The 18,464-nt window shown below is 33.9% G+C and overlaps 2 protein-coding genes across 2 annotated transcripts; one reads left to right on the forward strand and one right to left on the reverse strand.

Annotated features, from left to right (window-relative positions):
• Window positions 1-613: 613 nt before the first annotated feature.
• On the forward strand, window positions 614-9,787 carry LOC130630603 (probable serine/threonine-protein kinase pats1). Its single transcript, XM_057444161.1, has 9 exons — window positions 614-1,052; window positions 3,884-4,017; window positions 4,101-4,149; window positions 4,264-4,416; window positions 4,878-4,972; window positions 5,628-5,709; window positions 6,245-6,331; window positions 6,975-7,061; window positions 7,337-9,787. Exons 1-9 carry the CDS (start codon window positions 864-866, stop codon window positions 8,765-8,767), a joined length of 2,307 nt encoding a protein of 768 aa, XP_057300144.1. The 5' UTR covers window positions 614-863; the 3' UTR covers window positions 8,768-9,787.
• A 735-nt stretch (window positions 9,788-10,522) lies between these two features.
• Window positions 10,523-18,220, reverse strand: LOC130630604 (uncharacterized). Its single transcript, XM_057444162.1, has 12 exons — window positions 18,144-18,220; window positions 16,490-16,529; window positions 15,941-16,081; window positions 15,805-15,853; window positions 15,217-15,264; window positions 14,969-15,102; window positions 14,465-14,560; window positions 12,866-13,271; window positions 12,157-12,707; window positions 11,317-11,411; window positions 11,186-11,245; window positions 10,523-11,032 (listed from the first exon to the last, which is right to left on the reverse strand). The coding sequence occupies exons 2-12, from the start codon at window positions 16,520-16,522 to the stop codon at window positions 10,888-10,890; spliced, it is 1,758 nt and encodes a 585-aa protein (XP_057300145.1). The 5' UTR covers window positions 16,523-16,529; window positions 18,144-18,220; the 3' UTR covers window positions 10,523-10,887.
• Window positions 18,221-18,464: the final 244 nt, after the last annotated feature.

The following is an 18,464-nucleotide window of genomic DNA, read 5'->3' on the forward strand; positions in this document are numbered from 1 at the left end:
TTTTGTTTATACATTTATACATTCACGGTTATTGATTGCAGACAAAAACAATTATCAGAACCTTGTTAGTACGTTGTGAGAAAATTCACGCCTTGGATCTTGGATTGATCTTAGCAAAGATTTGAACCTTAGTCTGTTCTTAGTGTTGTTCTTAGTTTTTTGGCAAAACTTGAGGCTCGTGTTTTTATACATTTGTGCTTTCCGGACAAAGGAACGTCTGGAAAAGGACGAAATTTTCTCCAGGTGGCAAAAGTGTTGTCGACGAAAGGTTTAGTCCGACACTTTTTTGTCTGAAGGTATTATTTGCATTTGCGGCAACCCTCACCCCCCCCCCCCGTGCAACTTCACTTTCGTGCTTGTCGTCCGGGAAGGATGAGAAGAAATCCATAATGGCGCATTTGGTAACATACAGGGGGAAACAAGAACTTTTGATTATACTAATTTTCTTTGTTGTTGTTGCTTTTTTATAAAACTCTGTTAGGGTTCTATAGAGTATTAGTAAAGATAAAAGATTTTACGTGCTTAATCTTATTTTCCGCCAAAAAAGTTGAATGCTATCATCCACAACAAACATGAACCCCCGTGTAAAGTTTGTTTTACCAAAATAAATCGAGATTTCAGCGACTTTGTGCTAGGATGCTCAGGCTGTAGTAAAAGTAAAAGAGTAAAAGTAAACAACACAGACTGAGGAAGTTGGCAAAATAAAATTTTATTGTGCTTATTGCATATTCTTGATTTGATTTAGCGGCTCATCTCATGTCAGTTCAGTCATCATGCTATGCTACTGGCTGGAAGTATATAGCTAGCTAGTATATAGAAAGCTAATATTATGGAAGCAAGTTTAACTTAAAAGGGATTTAGTTATGATGCCAGATGTTGACAATTTTGAGCATTTCACTCCTCCAGCAAGTCCTACTTGTGAAAGCAAGCTGCGTCTTACAAAGCGAGAGTTACAATTTAATCTGGTAAATTCTTGTGATTTACAAGTTTGGGATTATGGAGATTTTCTTATTGACCCATTAGATGAAGGATATTTTGGTGCTGTTTATAAGGTGAGAGCTGTACAGGTTGAGTTTACAGTAATTGTATAGCTAGCTAATTTCTTTTTTTAACTACTGTATACACAAACTTATGTCCATTTCGCGAAGCATGAACAAAGTTTTTCCTATTCCCAAAACTTTTTTTATGTTTTTATATACCTAATGAATATATGCAATATATATGCAGTGTATGATTATATTAAGTATACAATAAATAAATATATATATATATATAATAAATATAGTTTAAAATATAAACCTAAGCGTAATGTAATGTTTGGATTCACACATATATATGATTAAACATCATGTTTATATATAATAAATATATATAGATTATTGAATGATTTAATAACATTTGACATATTTTTAACAAATTGTGATGTGTTTCATACAAAATGGTGATGCATATTACGTTATTCATAAAGTTGTGGTTAAAACATCTACAAATTCTTTAAAAAATGCCATTATGTATGTTGCATCTTGTTCACTATCTCCCTAATTACCCTCACATGGCCTGGGTTAAGCCGGGGCTATGGTAACATTCACTCATCCATGTTGAATCGCCGCCAAGAGGAATCGAACACCGGTCTCCCTGCAGAGAGTACGTGAGCTATAACCACTAATTTACGGTGCCATATATAAAATTTAAAAAAATAACACGTAAAATATGACATTATTTTTGACTAAATGCGAAATTTACAAATCTCAATTTTAAGCAGTTTTTATCTATTTTCATAAAATTTGATGATGTCATTAGCAAAAATGTGGCATCAGTAATTTTTTTTGACTAAATTGTTAATAAGGTTTGACCAACACTCCTGTTAATTTTATCCATTCCACACATGTCCATTTAGTAACAACTTTAGAAATTACATAGGGTGAAATCCCCCCCCCCTGTATTGAGGAGCCCTTGAATAGCCTTGCAGGAATGGGGTTAATCGAATTGCGTATTCCGTCACAAGCTCCCCTTAGGAACCTAGATTTAGATCCAAATCTGAAAGGGTACTAATTTTTGGTGACATTAGCATGCTCAATTTTTCTTCATTTAATGTTTGACCTGCGCAGCAAATCTGGCAATGTATTATAATTATTTCAGGATCTATATCATAAAAGACTTTCCAATTTTGAACCTAAAATATCTTGTACATTTTCATATAAGCTATATCTATATAGAAAAAAATATATTCATAATTTTATATGATATCGAAACAGTTTTTTAAGTCATAAAGCGAACTAATGACCTAGTTGATAAAGATTTTATGTAGGATTGCAGATGTGTAATTACCTCGTTATTTTCTATTACTATCATTGTTATAGCAAGTTAAAGAAAACACTTAATGTAATGTGTCTTTAATTATGTGCAGATGTGCTTTCATTAAAAAAAAAATATTTGTTGGGGATTTTCCCACATTAAACCGAAACAAGGAAGTATATATCTCTTTAAAAATCATGTGCTTTGACTGTTTTACAGCCAAATTACGGTTGTTCTAAACCAGGCACAAAATCCTCAGGTTACTTTGAAGATTGGAGTTGGCTGTAAATTTTGATGATATTTAACCAAACGAAATTATACACAATAATAGTTGTATGTACAGAGTTTCCAGCCTGTATGTGGGCCATTTATAATTTGTTGTGAGTAATGAAATAAAAGTCTTCATTGAAGCCACTCGTTTCAGGATGCCTTTAAAATATTTTAAATTTGCTTTAAAACAGATTGAGAATTTTTTTTTCTTTATTTTAAATAAAAAACCATGTATAAGTTATCGTAACACACTCACACCTCTGTCCTTATGCTAAAGCAATCAAATTTGAAAGGTGATTTAAATATATTTGTATTTTTTACACATTTGTATACATACGTTTTTAAGCATGCTTGGACAGAGTACTTGTCTCCGTTCCATTGCAATAATACAATTATTGTTTTTGCTTTGTGTGATAATCATGGTAAATATTATCCTGGGAACTGTTAAAAATATTTTGTATATATATATACTAGTTTAACTCTCACTTAATGTTTATCACATAGGCTGTAAAAATTGCTTTACTGGTCATATTTTTGAAAATGTGTAGCATAAAAGTTCTATAATGAAAGCCATCTATAGCTATTAACAACAAAAACTAATACAGAGTATGCCAAAATTTGCACTTTTATATCACAAATTTTTACAAGAAATCGTAAAATTATAAAAACCCACAATTTTTTGAAGGGTAAGAGAGGTGATAGGTCTAATTTCACAACCAAGACTATAAATTGATAGTAAACATTGACACTTTCCAACTCACACTTAAGACTTCATTCCCAGCTAAAAGATACTTCCCACCACTCATCTTAAAGATGTGCAAAAGAAAGAATATTGTCCTAACTACATCTGTAGATAGTTTGTAACAAATCCTTGTGCATATTCTACAAGGTTAAGGTTAAGGTTTCACTGTGGAGGAATATGTATATATATATACCTCCTTCATTTAGAAAAAAATGTTGTATATATTGAAAAATAAAAAAGTGCATAGAATTCAAACTCTATTTTGTTGTTCTGTTTTAAAAATAAAAATTAAACTTATAAACAAACATTATATAGCTTCTATAGTAACATATTTATGCCCTTTATAAAAGTTATGTAGGAATCTTGTTATTTTTTTGGGAACTGTTTGTTGGTTTTTGACATTATTACTTGGAAGTTGCACTAAGTATGCTAAATTATAATGTCATAAACTAGATCTACAACATGTTTGCTGTTTTATATGAAATTAACTTGTTTTTTTTGCAGCAGGTAAGCTTTATAAACAAAATGGTGATTTCACCATATATTATATTACAATAAAGTTTGTATTTATTTTAGGCTACCCATTACGAAACGAAAGAAGTGTTTGTTTTGAAAGTGTTGAAAGAATACGAGGATGAAGAAGAAAACAGAGAGATGTTTATTGAAGAAATACGACTACTATGTAAACTATGCCATCCAAATTTGCTGAAGTAAGCAGTCTTCCAGAGTCTTTCACATAAGTATTGTAAACAGACTTCTTCACTGATTTTATGATACCACTTTTTGCTTTTAGGTGCAAAGGATTGACGTTTCATGATGGTAATCTTGGATACCTATCTGAGGTATAAAATAAATTCAAAATAAAGTTAAAGCATAGTAATCTTAGATATGCTGGTTTAAAATTTGTAAACCAACTTAGAAACTCTGTTCAGTACCTATCTGTTCCTCATATATAGTACATCGAAGGGGGATCTTTGCAAAAATTGTTGATGAAACAGGACGTATTGAAGCTGTCGTGGAAGACGTATTTGAACATTGCACTTGATGCTTCGAAAGGAATGGCATATCTTCATGGAAAAGATGTGATACACAGAGATCTCAATTCAAAGGTATACTTTGTCAGATCTTTTTTTGTTGTGACAGATACAGTGGTGGAATGCATCTGTATCAATGCAGTAATTTTTAAAATTCCATCAAATTTAACATCAAATCCATGTAATAACATCCAATGTATATTATCCCAGGAATTTTGAAGTAGATCTGGAAAACCCTTGAATTTACAGCAAAAAGTAAAAAGTCGAGAAAATATAGATCTCTAACCAGCATTATTAAAGACATGAATTTATTGCTTACGTGCTGACAAAAAAGTCCTGGGGAGTTGTTTAATCTTTAAATTGACCTAAACTGTTATACATTCGAGAGAAAAATAAATATCTCTTAGGCTGGAAGCTGTCTAATATTTTTGACTTTTCAGCTTTCGAATCACATCATCTCAATCTACCATCCAATCTCCTAGCATTCACCAATGTAACTATATACCGTTTCTTGAAATTCTTATCATACATTTCAGAATATCGTGGTACGGCTAATTGATGGATGGAGATATGAAGCTATTATTATCGATCTTGGTTTGTCATATCAAAAGCCTGAAGTTCAAGTGCCAATGTATGTCTTTTTTCTTCTTGCATTTGTTACATCTGTTGAAATGTATATGTTTGCTATGAGGTAACATGTTTTTTATGCATTATTAGACTCAGATGAATATAAGCATATGCTCAGCTTTGGTTGAATTCTTCTGATGTATGTTTTTAATTATGTCGTGGATATTTTAATTAGACAATATGACTTAATGAACACCACTATACTCTCCTGAACTTTACCTTTGAAATTTTATACCTTCAGTTTTGCCGTTCTTCCTTTAAAACTAAGAACTAAACAATTGCTGAACCAAGGCAACATAAGTTTTTAATTTTTTCAATAGCCATAACGTGAGCATACTCTAAGCCTGACAAGCCTGTGGTTTTCGCATGGTATTTTAGCCTGATTTCGAATTATCAAATTCACTTATGTACGATGCGTAACATTCGAAACATTCGTCGTGATTTTTAAGATTGAACCATAAGATCGTTGACGTCTGGAAGGGCTTTTTCCGCCAATTCAGAGATGTAAAATTTAAATATGTTCATATATGTTTTTTTCTATAATTTTTGTCGAACCGTGTTAATATTACGTGCATTAAATTTCTGACTCATTAAGTGCGAGAAATTATGATTAAAAGCCTGCACAGTTATAATCAGCTGTTTGTTTTCTGTATTTATAGCGAAGAGATTCCACATGGTCCAGTTGGGTCACCATTTCATATTGCGCCAGAATTATTTAACATGGAACGATGCAGTAAAAAGGTAACATGCGGTGTATTTTTTTTAAATGAGGCTGAGAAAGAATACTATGTGACTCAATACTTGATTACATGAGTTTCGAATTTTCTAAATTTTCACATGAATATAAGAATTGTATCCTGAAGGGAGAGAATAATTTATCGATTTAAAAGGTTTTTTTAAGGATTATAGGTACTCGAGTCCTGCTGTATGTATTGGTTTCATAATAGCTTTTTATATGAAAGTTGCGGGGTCAAAGATTACTAACGTTAAATTGTACTATATTTTATGAACCAAAAATTAAGGCTGAATATTTACACGGCCACAAGGCCTTTACATGTTGGGTCAGGTCGGTGTAATCCGCGGAACACGTGTCTAAAGACTTTACCGAACAGAAGTTATAATAACTACGGATCGAAAACTTTGCTGTGTGTGACATTAGGTAGCATATAGAAACTGAAGCTTAATGCAGTAAATTTGAAACAACTAAGACATTAAAAAATGCAGAAACATGAACATTCAAAACTAGACGGATGAAAACGAAATTATTTTTTTATAGGCTGATGTGTTTTCGTATGGTATTATATTGTGTGAAATGATTTCTGGATGTCCTGGGGCGAGTCCAGAAGAACTACCAAGAACTGACGTAAGTGTTTTAATATCCATACCTTCTCAGTGTCTGTACTGTTTCAGATTCCCTACGTATAAACAACTGCAAAATTAGTGGCGATTCCCTGTTAAGTGTTAGCAGCAGCTTAAAATAAATTACAAACCAACTGCTACTCATGTTTTTCTTATATAAGCATACCTTCTATAAGGATACCCGATCTCTGTTTTGTCAAGAAAATAAGCATATATAACGATATTCTCGAGCCTGTGAAGTTTCTGCTGACCATATGTTAGCTAATGTAACTACACTACAAAAATGGTTTTCTCAAGAATTTCATGTTTCACTTAAGGTCATATTTTTTACATCAAACTAAAGTGAGTCATGTCATGTGGTTACTCCCCTTTTATAAGGTAAAATTAGGTCTTTTAAGGGGAATACAATTAATATCAGATTTATGCTATACTCTTACAATTTCGGGAATAAGCGTGCCGTGAGCATAATTCAAGCCTTTATTTTGTGATAGCTTAAGCATAGCCCAGCCTCATCTGGAAATCAAACGTTTTATTTTTATAGAAATTTCACAGAAATTAAAAAATAAAAAGTCAAGGATGGTGATAACATTTAGTCGAACTTTTCTAGGTATAAGAATTAGCCCAAATATTTTTTTTAAAATATTTAGGATTTTGGTTTAAACGTTGAGGAATTTAGCGAAATGGCGTCCGATTGTCCGACGGAGTTACTCAACTTGGCTGTTAGATGCTGTCAGGTAAGTAAAGTCTGAGTGGAAATATTTTCATGTGTGAGAAAAAGCTACGTGATTTTATATTAAGTAATGTTACTTATATTTTCGCGGTTGGTAAATCATGCTATTTCATTAGCAAGTTTCAAGAGCTGTATCCCATCCAAATGCATGGAAAATGTATTAAAATCTATTTTGGGTGATCTTTAAATCCTACATTGATTTGTTTTGTTTACTTCCTGGTTATTACATATTTATTTTTTCGTTGTGTTTTTAATCCCTACTTTTTGTCGCTCTTGTAGATGAAACCGCATCTTCGTCCGCATTTTCTCGACATTGTGAAGATTATCGATATTATTATCGACCGTTACGAAGAACGAGAATTGAAATCCTCTGTGGAGAACATATCAACAAAAAGTACTGAAAACTATTCGTTGAGCGATGACTGTATAATTGAAAGTTCTTTGCTATGTACGTGTAAAATGACCGGAAGACCAAAGTCTAGAACATTCTCGGAAGACCTCGGTCTACGATTCAATACCGTGTACGACCGGTTTGGTGAAGTTCGACGAACGAGTTCTAGACGACTGATGAGGAAATATGTTGAAAGATGTTCGATGTGTGGTGGTCGTAATATGACATATATAGAACTTAAACGAAACAGCGCAATGCCTTGTGGAGATAATAATTTGAAAGAAACTTCAATGAACAGAACACATTCATTACCTTCGATGGTGCAAAATGACGGAGATAATATTGAACAAGATGCACGTGAAAATTTATCTGCGCAGTTTATGGATGCAGAATATTCGATCGTAGACGACAATGGAAACGCTCAGGATATTTTTGCGCATAATATAAAGACACAGAACCAGGAGCCACAACCCCTGGAACATTGTGTGCGTAATGTTGCAAAACTTGAGAATCGAGAAGATCGCAAAATAGAGGATGTAAAACGATCAAATGATGATGACAGTATGGAGAAATGGGTTACGAATACGAGCGAAAACACGGTAACAAAAAGAAGCGAGCGGTTACCAAACATACAAGTACATGATAGGGACATCATCAGTGAAATATCGAATACCTATTCATCAACTTATTCTAGTCTCGAAAAATCTATCAAGTTTCCAGCAGCGGTTTTCTTGAAACAAGATCGAGAAGATATATCATCGAAGACATCGCAGTTGGCGCAAAGTACACCTGGCCGGTTACCGAGATTTTTTCATCACTTGTTACGGCGCCGAAAAAGTCGGTTGACATTAACCAAGTTGGATGACGCTGGTTATAATTCCACGACGGAAAAACGAAGTGTACGGTTAAGCTTGCAAAAATTATTTCATATTTCACCAAATAGCTCAACTATTAACGGGAACCGACTGTCACCGAATGACGCTGTTGTTGGCCTTCGTATGACGTCGACAAGATCCCGGAACGAGAAGAATGATTACGAAATTCGAAGACGCAGCATGCCTGTATCTATGCGCCATCATTCTTCTTCTAGCGCGCCGGAACAAACCAAGTTTCGTCCATTGTCACCGGGCGCACGATCTTTAAGCCATGACAAAAACGAAGATACGATAAATGTGTTAGGTTACGACCATCCGACTGTACACGAAAGTATTAGCGAGGGTCTTCCGACCTCGCTGACAAGTTCTAATCGTTCGCTGAAGCAGAAGCGATCAAGGTCGTTTGTTGATTTGTTGTTACGTCGAAAAAATTCGATTTATTAAAATATTTCACGTAGATTTATATATAGTTAGAATTAAAAATTTTTTTTGCAAGATTAAAGACTTGAATTTGGCATGTTATCAAGTTTTCGGTCGCAATCTATTTTTCGCATTTTTTTTTTCGTCCATACTGATTTCTTGGTAGTGTTAATAAATCTGTAAATTTGTAAAGTCTTGTTGATATTATGTTATATATCTGTTATTAGTATTATATTTATATATTTGCTCTTCACAAATTCTATCAACAGCCGCGAAGGTGATTTAAATTCATCCTTTTCGTTTAATAGCTGGTAGGCGCCATTTTATTTTTTATTTGACATATGTTCCAATGGTTCCAACAGTAAACTTTAGCATATTTTCTTCAGCTTTTTTTCCTTTAGAGATTTTCCTCTTATTTGTCTGTTAATTGTTTTTAGATATATTTTATGTCCTATTAAAATAAAAATTTATAAAATTATTATTTGAATGCATAGAAATTTCTACAGTACGTTCCACAGTATGCATATAACGTGATGTTGTGAATAAACGCCCTGTTGGGCGTATCGACAAGGCGTATCGAAGGGTTACGCTTATTTTAAGATTCAACTTTTCACTATGAGTCCAGTTGATTTATTGAGAAAAATAAACAAAAATAATCTCAAAGTCTTAAATTTGTTGATGAATTCCTATAAACGTCCTTTTTTAGTAGGGACCTTAATCAGAAGATAGACTTCGTGAGAAGACACGCGTAGAATTATGTTGCTTATGAACGTGTTTCAAACTAGTAGTCCTGAAATCACTATCTAAATTGGAGTTTTGTAGAATCTAACCTTACTTCTATGGCTTTCATCTATAGAACTGAACACAATTTTTATTTTAACTGACTGAAGGCCAGCTTCATCCAATGTGTAATGTATTTGTTTATTTAAGAATTTTCAAAAATTATTTCCTAAGCATTTCTAGATATTTTTAAAGTTTTTTAGCATTTGTAAATAGATAAATTTTATCAGAAAAAATATTTAATCAGCAACCATATATCTTTAACCTGGGCTCAATGCTTTATTTTTCGGTTTACCTGCCTTAAGAATTCATATTTATTTTGTTCTTTCAGAAGCTTTAAAATTTCGCAGGAACCTGTTTTTCACGTCATCGTAACTTAGCGGGAGGATGATACTTCGTTGGTCTGTATCACATATATTCCATAGGTAAAATCTTTCTGTTTGTCTTTTTGTTACGGAAACACGGAATGCGATATATACAGGACGGGCGACCCCGTGGATTTTTCCACGCGTTAACGACTAGTCTCTATAATAAAAGCCGTATTCTGTTCAAAATGGTTGGTTTACTTCAAACTTCGTGATAACAGCCCAAAAAAAAAAATGCACGAAATAACGGTAAAGGAAATATGCACGAATGGCGAAAATCTGAGAACGCGTGGATTCTGCACCATCGGCTAACAAACAGCATGTCGGAATACAGACACACGAAATAGCAAATGTGATATATCTTTGTCGACATAGTCACGACTAGAAAACAAGTTCATTTCCCTGGGCTATCGTTTATAGAATTTATTTTCATATGGATGGCCAAGGCCCGTACACGTTAAAACTGATTATCTATCATAAGATAAACCGTTTTGTTTCAAAAAGTTTCTGTTGTTAAATTGGTGTTTAACCCTTCACCTTAAAGGGTTAGTAACTGCAAGATTGGGTCCAAGGAAGAAGAGGTATCTCATACAATTCACCATCCCACTGAAAAAGGAAGATAAATACAAGAAGAGGCTTTAAATGATTTCTCCTTGTGTGAATAAATATAATTTAAAATAAAACACATTTCGTGACCAATCTGTGTACTGGTAACAAAATGGGCAAAATAATTTGAGAAATATACAACTTATTTAATAAATTAAAAACGTGTGTGTAAAATTTCAAATATTTGTCTTTCTGCCTATATACCGGCTACTTTGTTTGCACTACGTTTTCTCGAATAGTCAGCGGACCGAAGACTCGATCACTCGAATAAATTGCTCATTCACTTGAGAGTGCAAAATATGAAAGGTTCACTACACGATAAAAATGGTTTAACCGAATGACATCTCGTCCACTCAATTACACAGGCCATCAACATCCAATTCATTATTTTATTTATTTATTCTTTAATGTCTTCTCATATAAATCCTGGTAAATGGCTTTAAGGCTAGAATCTAACACGTCTCGGTGGTTCAGGTCGTCTCGACGATGTATTGACTCACTTGACCAATATTTTCCACCACCAACTGGAGTAACAACACTAAATAGTGAATTTATAGTCTAATAATAACGACAATACATTTACTAAAAAAAAGGAAGTGACGCCATTACGAATAAGTTGCCTAGAAACAGATTTTAGAAAAAAAGAATTAGGTCTTTGCAACAGATTTCTGCATAACTAACAAATTCTTACCTTTTTGTCGGCATCTTTCTCCTGCTTGAATTTCCTGATGGAGATGTCTTGTTTAAAAACCTTAAGAAAGAAGGAATAGAGGGGTTACTGACTTGTTAATCGAGGCAGCGAAGGACTTGCACAAAACTCACCTCGATCCCGTCAAAGATGGTTCCACCACAGCTTCGATATCCTCATAGTAGTCATCGTCGTCCGTTATACTTTCTGAAGATGATAAGTCATGTTGCTATGGAAACGAAAAAACAATAAGCACTCTTTGAAGAACTTCCCTTTAACCCAGATCCTTACCAAGAACAACTGTGGTAGTAACAATAACTTATTGAATATTTGTAACTAAAAATGACGACATTTTAACCAATCAAATTACGGAATTTGTTACAAAGTTTTGCGAAGCAATTGAGCCCTGCGCGCAAACATGTCTGCTATGTATAGTACACCGAAAAACCGAAAAATTTCCACTAATGATGGCACCAAAAAAGTTTTGACCTCTGTTTAAAAAGTTGAGCTTTTTGATTTACATTCAAAATCACTTTTATGAGAAAATTATAGTTACGTTGGCATTATTTGTTTATGGTCTAGATATCTCATGATCAGGCTGGTATTTTTATTGTAAAGTCAACCATACCAACCTCGTTCTTACACTTTTAACTAATTTTTCAAGGCGACAAACTGAAAGGTACACAGCAAGTTGTCAGAAGTAGAATGGCTGAAAATCTTTTTTGGAAGAACTTTTATTTGCATTAAAGTATGTCTGTGTCTATGAATGCTTTTTTCTGGTTTGGTTTTATAAATTACAGCAAAGTGTATTATAAACAAATTAACTCTTAAAGTAGTAACCGTAAATGAGTTTGAAGTCAATTTAAAATAAATGTTTTTTTGCCTTAAACCCAAAGAAAATTAACAAGTAAATACGGAAAGCAAGCATACAAAAGTTTTAAAATTATAAACATTACAAATCCATGTAAACTCACAAGTACTGAATTGTTTTTCTTCATCAAGTCCTTGATTCTTTGATGAATTCGAGCTGACTCTATCGAATATGCCTCCTCCTTTGCATTTTTTGCAGTGTAACTCTCCTCCTTAGGTGTAAAAATCCGTGATCGCAGCGTCGGTGACGTAACACGCCTGCCAATGATATCTACATCGGGTGTTAAATGTTCATTGGGAAGAGGCCTAGGTCGAGCTTTTGGTGCACTTTGAAAGCGCCTACTTTTATAATTTTTCCACCAATCATCTTCTTCATCCGAGCTACTTTCATCATGTTCTTTTCGCAAGGGCGTGCCTATTGGTATCTTATTGGTATCTGTGTAAGGGCTACATTTTCGTACCTGCGTAGGAGACACTTTGCTAGTGTATCCGTAACGTGAAGGAGACTGAGTGCGAGGTTTACATCTATTTATAGTTAAATCTTTATGATATCTGTCGAATCTATGTTGCAAGAAAGATTGATCGCCATAAACTGTTTTGTAAGCGTTGCACAAGACACATTTCTTTGATGGCACTAGGCACTGTTTACACAATGCTGAAATAGACAAAGGTATAGCAGGTTAGCATGGAGCTACAATAACCACTTTCTAAATGATTCTTACAAAATCCCTGTTTTCGTAAAAGCCTTCGCATACTTTCGGAAATTATCTCTTTGCATGGCTTCACTTACTATAAAACAAACAATTCACTCACCCTCATTGTACGATCTCACTTCTTTGTTTGATGGCGAAACAAATTCCCGTTTTGCAATCAATTCATTTGAAGCTCTACCTGTACGGAATGGTTTCCTCCGCGATGACTCCTCCTTATGTTTTACTGAAAGCGATTGTATCCAATCGTCAAGATCAAAATCTCGGTCACGCAACGTTGGACAGTCACATATGCAATGTCTATACACGGGTTGTCCAGTGTTGGGACTGCGAGGATAAACTTGGGTTCCGATTTCTTTAGTGTTGTGAGAATCGCAACTTTCATCAAACTCAAGGTTAGCAGGCAGAGGTAACGAGTGGTGGATATTTTTCTTTTTTGAACATTTTTTTCTTCTTGCTGAAGATGCACCAGCGTGCGATACAGTTGCGGAATGAGCTTTAGTTGGAAACTGAAATGATAACGTATCAGAAACTAAACGAATAAAAAGCACGATCATCGATTTATATTTGACAGCAAAAATCAACATTAACAAATTCGAACGCTGATTTATACATGAAATCAGTGTCAAGTACTTGTTGTCTGTCTTCAACGAACTCTTTTTTTACTTTAAAGTTTATAACAAACTCTTACAGCCGTATCAACTTCTCTAAAAAGACAAGTCTACAGTAGGACTGTATTAATGACTTATAAATCGTTTATAGCCGGGTGCTACGGGAAAATAGTGACCAAGGTTGTGACGTCATGGACCGAACGCAATGAGGTCCATGCAAACAACTGAGTTTGCTGTTTACACACGTAGCGTCCGGCTATACGGTTTATAAGTCATTTAGTACCTGGTAGCCTGATAAAACATAAAAATTAACTTCAAGTCTTTCACAAAAAGACTGACATTTGGATAAAGAATAAAATGAATGTCTATGTAGAAACCATATGTTCTGACAAGAGCAACTATAGGAAAAGAATTCTTTAGTTCTATTTTGAAAGTTTTTAAATTTGCAGTTGATGGAGTGGTTGTGTTTGTTGGGAAATTAAACGAGCAATTGTTAATATTAACCAGAAATAAACGGAAAAAATGTAGCTATCTAGAGACATTACACTGAACTTTTTTTTTAAAGAATAGTTATATAATGATAATTCGGGAGTGGTGTTAAGTGGATTTATTTCATCCTTTTTTGAAGAACTCAAGGTGTGTGATATTCGAAAAAGGTGAGTTTTGTGAGTTCCTTTTTCATTTTTAAGGGAGTCTATATTTTTATGGCCACTGTGCTGCTTTAACAAAATTAAATCTCACATATAAGTCCTTACGATACAAACAGTTAATTTTAAAACAAGGTTTCCTACTGCCTCCCTCTCATAACCACTCCCTTGTATACACGCATCTTTGACTAGATGGCAAATAAATAAACAGACCGAGCGTTTAATCTAAGCTTTTTGGTATGTTCTTTCACTGACACACGTGTTAAATTTCAATTATAGCAGCAGCAATAAAAAGTCAGATCGTGTTTATGAATGGCCGACAGAGTAAAATTAAATTGTTAAAAACTAGAAACATTGAATGGTATTATATAAACACCTACATTGATTAAGCTCAGGAATAAAAAAACCATTCCTTTACTGAATAGTGGTAGTAAAAAAACTAACTTGTTTACTAATAGTGAAGTTTGGAGTTGTTAAGATAACAGATGGTGCTTCTTCGATGTATGTCTTGGTACGAAATGTAAGCTGTGGATCTAATCCCTATGAAAAGAAAAAAGTTGTCATTCAAGTGTTTGGAGTGCATTGTGGTTGGTTTAGAGATATACCTTGCACTGTTACCCTACCAATTAAAGGAGGGATTACACGAGCTGCGTTAGGAAGGAGTATATATAAGATATATAAGAACTGTGTTAAAAAGGAGAGTGCAGAAGAGATATGTTACGAAGGAGGGTGTCGAAGAGCTGTGTTACGAAGGAGGGTCACAAGAGCTGTGTTACGAAGGAGGGTCACAAGAGCTGTGTTACGTAGGAGGGTGCACTGCTTGTTCTGTTTTATTAAAGGTCTAAAAAACGTTTTAATTAAAAAATACAAGATTGTGCAACCTAGTTGCTATGCTGAATCAGGATTGCTTAGTTACTTTAAATAAAAAAATATCTAGTGTGAACATACCCTTCCATTTGAAAAATGTTTTGTTCGAGTCAACAGGATTTCACGTTTCAAATGATCTTCACGAGGTATATAACTTGGGGATGGATATAAAAATTTTCTCGCTGATTCCTCGTACACAGCAAGAACATGACCCCCTAGAAAGCAAATGTATAAGAAATTAAATAAAAAACAAAAACAACAACAACAGCAAAATGGGTAGTAGGTTCCCATAGCAACATAGAAAAAACAAAAATGGTGCATGCGATTACCCTTGTAGCCCTTAGTGTGCTGCCTTAGTTCAATTAAGATGCTTTCATCTAAAATAAAAAACAAGACATAAAAAAATAAATAATTGAAAATTCACACTCAATTTTGTTATATAATTATCATGTATGTTGTTCTTGTATAATTATAGCATTTAAGCAGGAATTTTCTAAGTATACACCAAACATTTTGCTCAGGTAAATCATTCTGGGTGCTGTGTGTTTTTTAAATAAACTTAAAAATTCTTTTCTTTTTTGTTAAATAAAATCAAACTTAACACTACTATACTGTCCGAACTTGCTTAGTAGCCCTGTGAATTTATTGCCAATAAGCTGTTTACCATGTATAGGCATATCCCAACCTGATACTGAATTTACAGTTTTGTAACATGTATATGCATGGTTTACATACCTTCCAATATATCAAAAAGGTGCTCTGGCAACTTAAGTCTTGGGATATAAAGTTGCTCATGTAAATCATTCAGGATGGTGTGTGCTAATGTTTTCTTGCGCAATTTACTTCTAGCCCGCGTATAAAATCATACTTTAACCTGATCCTGAATTATACAACAGGTATATGCATGGTTTACATACCTTCCAATATCTCCAAAACTTGTTCTGGTGTTTTAGCATTTGTAAAAATCTAAGCAAAAGAAGAAGTGAAGAATTAACAACCTATCTAAGTATATATTTTCTACCAAAAAAAATAATAAATAAAAAAATGAAATACCCTTTGAAATTTCAATTTTGAGTTAAATGTCATGGGGAATGAAGGATACACATGTTGAGTTCGATGGTATCGTCCGAATAGATAGATTGAAAGAAAAACGGGGTTTCTATCAGAAAGATGTAAAGTACCAGGACAGGCTACCTGCAGAAAAAAGATGCATGTCATTAGTAGAAAATTTTTACGGTGCAAACTTTTGAAATTCAAAAAAAAGCAAAAATGGACAGAAAAATTGTGACATTATACAAAATATGTCTAATCTCACTATCACACTCAAGTAATTTATAGTTTTTTCAGCAGATTGATATGCATTTGTGCAAAAAGAATTTTTAAACTTATGCAAAACTTTTTCATATAATGTATTTTCTTTCTTTTTACATTTTATACTACTAAAATGACATGGTAAAAAAAAATGTAAAAAATAGTAAAAATTAGACCATATGTTCGTACCAGCAAAAACTGACCCCAATTTTACATTGGTAAAAAATAGGTTTAAGAAAAAAATATAATACAGACATTAGTGACAAAAAAACCTGAATAAGCAGGACCAACCTGGTTTAATTTGAACTTGACAGTACACTTCATCCTAAAACTATTCAGAAAATTGTTTTTGAGAAAAAAAGAATAAAAAGTGTATATATACAAGGCACTCAGATTTAAAAAAAGTCACAAGATGTCTTTTGTATATATGAATAATCATTTCTTATTTTTTAAGGAAAGCCAAAACAAAAAGACGAGAAAAATAAAAAATAACTAAGCTGAGCCTTTGCAAACTGGACAAAGCTTTGAGGCTTTGTATTTTCAAAGTGAGATTGTAATTTGAGAGTAAGGTTGTATTTTAAGATAGGGGTGCGTTTAAAGAAAAATATTTCTTTTTTGAAATTATAAAAAATCATAACATTAGTTTGCATCCACTTTGATTTCGCATATATAGATAAATAGATAGATGTGCATATTTTACATGGCTAGTCTCACATATATTGGGGAATATACCCTGTCTATTTTTCCAGGAGGGGCCATGGCTTTGATGGGAAGTCCTGGTGTATTTAATGCTGCTCAAACTCAATTAGGGTCAGCGCTCTGCCAGACAACCCCCTGTGACATCCAACGACCCACACAGTGCGCCATCGACCCAATTTCCCTCACAAGCCTTTGGTTAACCCAGGGCTATGGTAATATTCAATTGCCCATAATAAATTGCTGCCAAGGGGAATCGAACCCTGGTCTTCCACACAAAGTATGAGAGTGAATACCACTAAACTACGGCGCCACCTAAACTACAGTGCCACCTAAACTACAGCGCCACCCAAACTACAGCAGCATAATCATTATCTAAAAATTATAGCTCAAAACAACCTCTCTGACACTTTTTCCTAATTAGCTTAATTTGGAGATCTCCTAAATAAGCTATATCATAGAGTTTAATTAGGTGACATATATGCATCTAAATTAGGAGGTACTTGAAAAAGATTTTCTTCGATTTCTCGAAAAATGTAAACTTTAGCAAAATCACTGCTGCAGCTCTTTTATCGACAGTGTGACCACTACATTATAAGCACCCAGGGTTCAAAAGATATAGAATAGAAGCAATGGTTCATCATAGCAATAGTCTATTTTAGCTGTACTGCATCCCAGTTAGGATGTCACGTCACACATGATACAGCCTATTTATGCAGCCATTTTTTAAACTTAAAATTCAGCTGAACCTCGGGTGCTACGGAAAAACTTATGCATTGGAGATGTTTTTATGCACATAAATATTGGATTTATTCAGTTAGCTAGATGCTAAAATTCAGTTAAATGTGTGTTTTGACATCCAAATTAAGATGTACAAATTCATTAAGAGGATTTCCCTGCCTATTATTGCTAAGAGGGAATGGAAAAGACAGTTTAATGAAAAAATGTGAACAATAAATGGTCTATAAAGTTGCTGAAAGATAAGTAAAAATACTTCAAATTGAGTAGGTGGCAAGCTAGCTAGCTATGTGGTGGACAATATGGGATGGGCGCGCTGCCACACACCCTTCCTCCTCTCAAGTTTTAAAATTGTTTTATAACACTAGGAATCCTCTTAATATACATATTACCGGTAAACTAATTGTTAAAGTAACTTGCAAGAAATAAAGCTGACTATAAAATATACTTAAAAGTTTGCAGCAGGACAGGGAAAACTTAGAAAACTAGATAGTGATAAACGAATGCTAACCTTCTTTGTTTTGTCTTTCTTCCGCGCAAAATATAGATTTTTTAACCGACGGCACCGACAAATGTAAACAAAAAATACCCGCAACCCATCGGCCCCTGTTTCGAACTCCATCAATGTTTTTTGAGAACGTCTAAAATCAACCTCGATCCCGGGTCTTTTTTTCTCTTTTTGATAAAGTTCTTTCTCGCTGTCACTTTATATCCCCGGACCGCCAAATAGGGTTAAAACACTTTGATAGTGCTCTCGTTTTGAAACGGTAACATCAAGGTCTTATTTTAAATATGGTAGTACAAAGTGTTAGGAACGTGAAGCATTTTCTGC

The sequence above is a fragment of the Hydractinia symbiolongicarpus genome, chromosome 2 (assembly GCF_029227915.1).
Source record: "Hydractinia symbiolongicarpus strain clone_291-10 chromosome 2, HSymV2.1, whole genome shotgun sequence".
NCBI classification, from domain to species: Eukaryota; Metazoa; Cnidaria; class Hydrozoa; order Anthoathecata; family Hydractiniidae; genus Hydractinia; species Hydractinia symbiolongicarpus.

Bases quoted from the DNA above. Each gene is read 5' to 3' on its own strand.
- LOC130630604 (XM_057444162.1), bottom strand. From the start codon at position 16,522: ATGAAGTGTACTGTCAAGTTCAAATTAAACCAG. The intron at 16,082-16,489 runs GTTGGTCCTGCT...TTTTTTCTGCAG, and splicing joins TCAAGTTCAAATTAAACCAG to GTAGCCTGTCCTGGTACTTT. The intron at 11,246-11,316 runs GTGAGTTTTGTG...TTCTTTCTTAAG, and splicing joins CCATCTTTGACGGGATCGAG to GTTTTTAAACAAGACATCTC.
- LOC130630603 (XM_057444161.1), top strand. From the start codon at position 864: ATGATGCCAGATGTTGACAATTTTGAGCATTTCACTCCTCCAGCAAGT. The intron at 1,053-3,883 runs GTGAGAGCTGTA...TATTTATTTTAG, and splicing joins ATTTTGGTGCTGTTTATAAG to GCTACCCATTACGAAACGAA. The intron at 4,018-4,100 runs GTAAGCAGTCTT...TTTTGCTTTTAG, and splicing joins TGCCATCCAAATTTGCTGAA to GTGCAAAGGATTGACGTTTC.